General features: G+C 43.0%; 1 protein-coding gene across 1 annotated transcript in view; it reads right to left on the reverse strand.

The window, feature by feature from the left end:
- pcdh17 (protocadherin 17) overlaps positions 1-5,426 on the reverse strand; it is a 56,322-nt gene extending 50,896 nt beyond the window's left edge. The window contains exons 1-2 of the mRNA XM_061226510.1: positions 5,144-5,426; positions 1,315-4,115 (exon numbers count right to left, since the gene is read on the reverse strand). Of these exons, the coding sequence (XP_061082494.1) occupies positions 1,315-3,798 (2,484 nt within the window). The 5' untranslated portion in view covers positions 3,799-4,115; positions 5,144-5,426. The remainder of the gene's footprint in view (positions 1-1,314; positions 4,116-5,143) is intronic.
- Positions 5,427-8,526: the final 3,100 nt, after the last annotated feature.

Raw genomic sequence — 8,526 nt, forward strand, 5'->3', positions numbered from 1 at the left:
TTCAAATGCCACAGATGAATTAACAAATGTGAAGTACAGGAACCAAAAGCAGGTAAGCCTCAGAACTGAATGTGCTACAGAAATACCCACATATGGTCAGTGTATTGCTTTGAAAAACTCAACCCAAATTACCAGTTTTTAAACCAACAAGTAATCTTGCAAGATGCAAATGTATACCGAGTGTACAGGGTCTTGTGTTTGACTTCAAGCCTTGTCTGACATGACAGATTTCCCATTACTTAAAACAGGCTTAGCACAACAGATACGGGGTAGCAGTCAGCAGCTTACTGAAATTTCTCTTCACAAAGAGGTCTTAGCTGGAGGGAGAAAAACAAGCAAACCTCCTTGCTTCCTCTAACAGACTCTGAACACTCATTTTGCTTGCAAAATGTCCTCAAATTGTTGGTGGGGACAATGTGGTAGCAAAGAAGGAGTTATCTCCTCACATACTACAAAGCTACTGTACTGGAGTGTGCCTGCAAAAATACACGAAAGAAAATTCATTGTCTTCCAAGTGAATACGTACGATGCAAAGAAGGATGTGAAAAGATGGAAAATACTAATAAAATAGAACAATAATATTTGTGTTTTGGCATTATTTCATATTAATAGTCTGTATTCTTTGTGATATTGAAACACATTTGTTTTGTGATGAATAAATGAAAGAACAAATAAATGAAAATGGACCTTTAACACTGAACAGAAGTGAATAATCTGCTCTGTGAAACTGATCATGTGTATTCAGTGTGCCTATATCATGGCTGTACAACATTAGCTTTAGCAATAATTACATGGAAGCATTAACCTATCAGCAAGACATATTACACCCTCATGTAATAGCACAACCATTTATCATTGCCTATCAATGGTTAAACATGATAGTAATATACATACGCACACGCAGTCACACAAGCACAGGCACACATGCACGCACACACGCACACATACACACACACACAAACAAACATGTATACACACACAAACACACACACACACACATTCCAGCATCTGGCACTGTAGGACTGACATAAAAGAACCAAATTTCAACCTGATGTCTTAAGGTGCATGACCCAATAAGCATACCGTGGGCCTTGCTCTTTTTGAAAATCCGTGTCACAAATCTCTGACTGCACATTTGCCAATGGAGGGTGTGTATCTTCACCCTGCCTGCCATCCCCACAACCCCCCCTCCACCCACTCTTCACACACTCTCCCCAATCCCTTTCCAAATGTTACACATGAAGGTTCTCACAGCTGCGAGAGACGGAGAAAAGGGAGGGATGACATAAAGCAGACGTAAATTGTGTTTCCTACCTGAATTATTGACATCCTATTAACCGGAGTCTCAGTGGTGTTAGTCACAGGGCTGGTGAAGCTGGTGTGACAGCCCACGTGTCCTTGGGGAACAGTCAGGTTGTTGGCAGTGGGCTTAAGGTACATGACCTCTGACCTGGGGGAACTGAGGGGCAGTCGGGTCTGGTAATCGAAATACATGGGGGAGGTGGCCAGGGAGGGACTGCTCACCACGTTCATCACGTTCATAGCGTCTCTCTCCTCCACCTCGCTCTGCACCAGCATGATGTCATTCTTGTTTATCTTCTTCTTCTTGCCCTTGCCCAACTGCGGGTGCGAGTACTCGGCGATCCGGCAGTTGTACGTCCTGATCTCCTTGTTCTCCCGCTTGCACTTGACGGCGATGGTCACCATGGCGGCCAGGAGCATGACGGAGATGATGGAGAGGGTGACGATGAGCGGGAGGGACATGTCCCACTGCCGCTGTTCTTCGTTAATCCTCGGCTCCCCTTCGGGAAGGGGCCCCGTGTAGGCCTTGATTATCAGCTTCGCCACGGCGGACAAGGTGGGCTTCCCGTGGTCGATCACCTTGACGATAAGCTCCACCACGGGGCTCACCTCCTCCCAGAATGGGTGGACGGTCCGGATCTCCCCAGTGACCGAGTCCATCTCAAACAAGTGGTCCTCGTTGCCGTCGGAGATCTCATAGGTCAGCCGCCCGCTCTCACCGTAGTCGTTGTCGACCGCCCTCACCGTGGTGACGATGTGGCCCACGCCTACGTTGCGGGGCACGTGGATCTCAGCCGTGTCGTTCTGGAGGAGGGGCAGCACAATGACCGGTGCATTGTCATTGACATCCAGCACACTCACCCGGACCGTGGCGTTGCTCTCCAGGTGAGGGGAGCCCGAGTCCTTAGCCACCACCTTGAACTCAAAATACTTTGTCTGCTCATAGTTAAAGGACCGTAGGGCATAGATGGCACCGTTGGTGGGGTTGACTGAGACATACGTAAAGATTGAGACATCACCCACGTTTGATGGGAGGATGGTGTATGACACCGTCCCGTTCTGGCCCAAATCCGGGTCGTGGGCCAGAACCGAGCCCAGGTACTCCCCAGGGATGTTGTTCTCAGGCACCTGCAGCAGGTAGACCGACTTCGTGAATCGGGGCGCGTTGTCGTTCTCGTCCAAGATCTTGACAGTGAATGACTTTGTGGAGTTGAGCGGTGGGATCCCATTGTCTTTGGCCACGATGGTCACATTGTACTCGTCCTGCACCTCCCGGTCAAGAGGCCGGTCAGTGATCACGGTGTACAGGTTGTCATAGTTCTCCTCCAGCTTAAAAGGCACGTTACCCAGAACCCTGCACTGGAGCTGCCCGTTCCGCCCGGCGTCCTTGTCCGTGACTCTGACCAGCGCGATGACCGTTCCTGGGGGCGCGGCCTCGCTGATGGCCCCTTGGCGCACGGACACAAACCCTATGGACGGCCAGTTGTCATTCCGGTCCACCACTTTCACAGTCACTTTACAGTGACCTGGGATCGGGTTGGGTCCAAGGTCCTTCGCCTGAACATCAATCTCTATAATTGGATTTTCCTCATAGTCAATTTCTCCCTGAATCTTAATGACACCTGTTCTGGGGTCAATGGAGAACAGCTCTCTGATCCGGTCGGGTGCATAGCCACTGAAAGAATAGACCACCTGGCCATTACTCCCCTCATCTGGATCGGTTGCATTCAAGTCTATCAGCACTTTTCCCGGAGCAGAGTTTTCAGGAATCTCTACCGTATAGGAAGGCTGTTCGAACGTTGGGCTGTTGTCATTAGAATCAATAACCTTCACATTGATTTGCATCGTTCCTGATCTTGGATATTCCCCTCCATCAGTTGCTGTTAATATGAGGGTGTGATGGCTACGCTCCTCTCTGTCTAACGGTCTCTGAATGACTAGCTCTGGAAACTTTGTACCGTCGCCTCTGGATTTTACATCCAAAGAAAATATATTGTAATCGTCTCGCGTGATCTGGTAGGTTTTCAACCCGTTCTCCCCAGAATCTGGGTCGTGTGCACTTGTTAGCGGAAAGCGGGTTCCTGGAGCTGCATTCTCAGAAATATCAATATCGATTTGATCAGAGGGAAAGCTGGGCGAATTGTCGTTTATGTCCAATATTTCCACCTTAATCATGCAGATTTCTTTATCGTTGGCAAACACTTCCATTGAAAGCTGGCACTTGGGGTTTCGTCGACACAGTGTTTCCCTGTCAATCCGCTGCTTCGTATAAAGCAGCCCGCTTTCGGGATCCACGTCAATGAGATGCGGGGCTGAATTCTCCAACACCCTGAAGTTGGATTTTTTGCCCCGCTCTCCCGGTCCCAGTCTGGCGTCTTTGGCAATGTTCCCAAGCACAGTCCCCGGCCCCTGCTCCTCGGGGATGGAATAATTTAAGTTTTTCAATGTAAGGGCTTGTGCCCACAGCAAGAGAAAGAAGAAAACGGATAGATACATCCCCTTTACGATGATGTGCGCTTTTATTTTGCGATGCGTGTTTTGGATTCGGACCTGTTGATTTGTTCAGCAGACTGACAATCCCTACAGTTAATTGCAATCAGGCGACAGCTCCGTTCATAACAGAATGAAAAAAGTCATTTTCCGTCTGGTTTTCTGATCTTTCGTTCCTCGCTGGCCTTGCTTTTCCTGCTTTTTTAATTACAAACGGTGATGCCTTACACCTAATTTAAATTCAGCGGAACGCCCAGACTCGTCTGTGGCATAATCGCAATCCAGTTTCCTCAAAATGAAATAGCCGGGGCACACGAGCACATCTGAAATACAAAAGGAAATCAGATATTCTCAGTACAGGAAACATAGCGAAAGAAACTACTTCATCACCAGTCTCCTCAACATTTTTACGTTTTAAAAACATATTCCTGGCATAGAGACATTAATTTTTATTTATTTTCTAACCGCCACAAAATAAACGGATATATTTTTCTACAGGGTTTATAAAGTATACTTAACTGTAGGCGATGAAAAGCATTGTCGATAACCTTGAGGTATGTGCCGATTTATGGATATATATTTTTTTTATTATGAAGGGTATGTGTGTACATTCATTTGTGCAATGGGATACACATGCTCATTTGACCAGCGTTTATATATTTCCATACTTCAATACGAATACCAACAAAATTTGACAGATAATGCAGCTTCAAGAATGTTTTTGTGACATGCGCTACAGCTGCGTCTCCGCGGCTATCTCTACCCGTCTTCAAGTAACCCGTTGAATACAAATGCGTTCAAATACGCTCCTTTAACGCAATGGCAAATCCAAACAAATCAACTATATGCTGCAATCCGCTATGGATTTCAGTACAAAAACACGGAATAAAAAGACTGACAGTGTTAGCTTGTTCCGATGTTAGTTTCTTTACCTTTTTTCTGCTGAAGCCCGGAGGCTTTCATAGAAGCTGTTGCATTTACGCTGATACGGGGTAGCTACTGTAGCTAAACCAGCAAAAGCGCAATGCCCTCGCGATCGAAACGCATATAGCTATTTTTACGATTAAAAAAACCAAGCAATAGCACGAGACATTAACTTACCATACAGTACTTAGCCCTTGATTCACATGATAATGTCCCCTCGGTCTCTTATTTCTTAGAATGAGAACAACCACAAGCTCCAGCGTGCTCTACACTGTAAGTGCCTAAACTGGTCATGAAAGTGTGCCAGTAATATCAATGAGCAGGTTTCCCTTCAGTATCCCTTATAATAATTCAATGGCTTTTCCTTCCGCTCAAGTTGTCTTCAAGAAGTCACACACACAAAAATATGGTTTTGAAGAATGCTTACGTGGTATGCGAAGATCCAAATAATAAAATATAGATCCAGACCGGATATCATAAATGTGATCATCCCTCTTGCATGCTGCATTGATGCGGGGTAAAACAGCTCGGTGATAGCATTGCCCTTGCTCTTTTTACTAAGTCCAATGCATGACGGCTGTAACGTGAATGTCAACGGTCCAATTTCTGCGTATCTCCAAAAATGATCTGGCGTCAATGTCTTCTGCGGACCTTCCTTGCCACATCAACTGTTGAAACGGTAGGATTATAATTTAACACACCACAGACCACCAGCACCCTCTCAACGTCTCTCACTGACTAACTCCGTTCACCTCATAGTGCATTAAACATGGTTACTGATCTACTGCCAACCAATAATCGTCAGGGGGACGCAACCTGCCTTCGGCTCGGCCAATGGAATTTGTATATTTCGCGTTGGGGGCGGAATTCACAAATCAATTGAAGGAGTACGTGTTCGACCTGTTAGTTTCAATATAGTGGAAAGATAAGTCGGGGAACTGTTTCAGTCTAAATTTACCAAGCGCGTTTACTAAAAGCAGGTTTGAGCGCTTCGCTCGCATTTGATGTGTACGGTCTGATACGTCAACATGGAGAAATTACCTTATCAGTATGGAATAACGCATTTTGTTCCGTTATGCACTTTATGGACCCAGCAACATTAAGTCTGAACTTGCTCTCATATATTAGCACACGTCAACAAAACCCATCCGGTTTTAAAAACACAATGGTGATAACTTTCGCTTTTTCTTTTTCGCTTTACCAAATACGTATGTAACAGCGCATCGTAAAAAGCTGTCTACTCTTTCCAGCCCGCGGAATTCCATGTGCTAACTGTAGATCAGATATCTCTGCCAATTTCTTATTTGTGTTATTTATCTGGATCTAACGGCAGTGGACATATCTTTTAAATTGTATAAAGCAAGAGGTGGCGCTATAGCCTACTACTTCGTGTATTGGTTTTAGTGTTAGGCTACAGTATTTCTGCTTGGCAAAAGAACCATTCCCACCGTAAAAGCGCATTTAATCTCTGTGGTTTAATCCGCGTGCCCAGAATTGAAAGTATGCCAGATTTCCGCCCGTGAAGGATGCTTCCACTCAACACGGGTAGCCTATTTAAAATATGCGTCATACGTTTATGAAGTAGGCCTGATGATGCACTTGTTTACTAATACTTTAACACTTTCCCCTTGCAATTAGGCAATGGAGCTGTAACAGATGTATTGTAAAAGCATTGGTCGATACGAATAGTTTGTTACTAGTGAAATTACAAGCCTTAATGATTTGAAGTTGATTTATTATTATTATTATTATTATTATTACTACTACTACTACTACTACTACTACTACTACTACTACTATTTTATGTTATTTTAATGTAACATTTAAAATGTGTTATTTTGACCTTTTTCGGTGATGACTAATGGCTGTTTACTTTTAAGTGTGGAGTGGAGACTACCAACCAGCATCTGGAAGCTAATAGGATCCAAATAAAGAATATGCAATAATATTACATAGAACTTGCTGATGTCATACTGATATGCTGAAGAGTATTAAGTATCCAATTCACTATAGATCACAGGAAACCTTATCATAAAGGTTCTTCTTACTATGAAGAATCCTGACTTGTTCACATACTGGACAGTTGTGCCTGAAAGCGAATCTCTTGATCTGTTTTTGTTGCAGCATTTTCGACACGCACTGTCCTAAAATGTATTCTTACCACAAAGAGTGCCTGACCCGCAAAACTGAAAAAACTATGCTTTACGTCAAGTTTAGATATAAACCAATTAGTCTTATTTTAACACTATAGTAGCCCACCTTTCTGTCGGGAGGGGTGGCAGGGTAGCCTTGAGGTAGGTTGTGACTGGTGCTTGAGTGTCTTTCATGATATCATATGAAACTACCTGAATAACCAGTTTTAGGCAGAAGGGAGCTCTGACAAGGTAGACCCTAAAGTTTTATAAGCACACTGATGTAGCATACTTAAAATAAAAAGTGTTCTTCACTTTTGAACTATTATACACTTCGGGAAAGTATACTTACTCAGGTACAACAACCTTTATTGAAGTGGCTATAAAATTTGAAAACCAGCAACCAACAAGTATCGACCAAGAGCTGGTCTTCGTCAGGGTCATGTTTTCTTTTTTATCCTGATAAAGACCAGCTCTTGGTTGATATGTGTTGGTCGCTGGTTGTTGCCGATGGATATCTCAATTTTATTTTATTTATTTTGTATTGTTGCATCCACCTACCAATGAGCAACATTTCTCTCCCATCACTAGCTCAGATCCAAGCCTAAGTATACTTTCCTTTAGTGTATAATAGTTCAAAAGTCAACCACACTTTTTTATTTTAAGTATGCTACCTTAGTGTGCTTATGAAAGGTATGTAGGGTCTACCTTGTCAAAGTTCCCATCAGCCTATTCAATGATACCATGAGAGACTTGCTAGCACCATTCCAGCATAGAATTCAGGGCAGAATCCAATTTAGGCTAGTAGGCCTAAATAAGAATACTGATGTGAGCCGTAGCCATGTTTTTGGGTTAATGAAACTGGCCGTAAAGATGTTATTATTGAGAAATCATAGAAAATGCAAGACAGCTAGACCAGGTCAGCATCCCTATATGCCTATCTGGGGCTCAAAATAACAATTCTACACGCACTACCCAAACAACCTACTACAAGGCTACCCTGCCACAAACCGAAAAGTTGGCTAGTTCAGTGTTAAAATCAGACTACTTTGTCACTATGTAAACTTCATGTGAAGCCTGAATTTTTTCCTTACGTAAGGCGGTTCATTATCTATTATGGTTTTAAATGCTCCGCACAGTGAGATAATTATAAACAGATTGAGTTGGTGATTGAACAGTGTTTATTTATTTATTTGTTTATTTATTTGTTTCTTTGTTTGTTGGATGGTCTAGGTTTGATCTAAATGTGATACAGTGGGCTCCAGAATTATTGGCACTTAATAAAGATGGAGAACAAGGCTGCATATAATAAACAACATGGATAATGATCTACATTGTATGTTCAAACATACAAGAAAACTATCTATTTTTATTTCAATACATCAATTACTCTCAGGTTTCAATGTTTTCTATTTAGTAATCTCATTTTGAAAACCACAGGTGCCAAAATGATTGGCACCCCTAATAATTATTGAAACAAAGTGAAATTAGCAATACAATTTTACTTTAATTTCATTAATCTCATTCTAAAGGAACTATATTGTGTCGTTCCATCACTTCCTGTATTTAGAGTATATAAATGAGGTAACAAGCATGCAAAATCCCTTTGTCCACCATCAGCATGGGAAAAGCCAAAGAACTGTCAATTCAGAAGACACAGATAGTAATTGACCATCAC

Source organism: Conger conger, chromosome 17 (assembly GCF_963514075.1).
Source record: "Conger conger chromosome 17, fConCon1.1, whole genome shotgun sequence".
Lineage (NCBI taxonomy): Eukaryota > Metazoa > Chordata > Actinopteri > Anguilliformes > Congridae > Conger > Conger conger.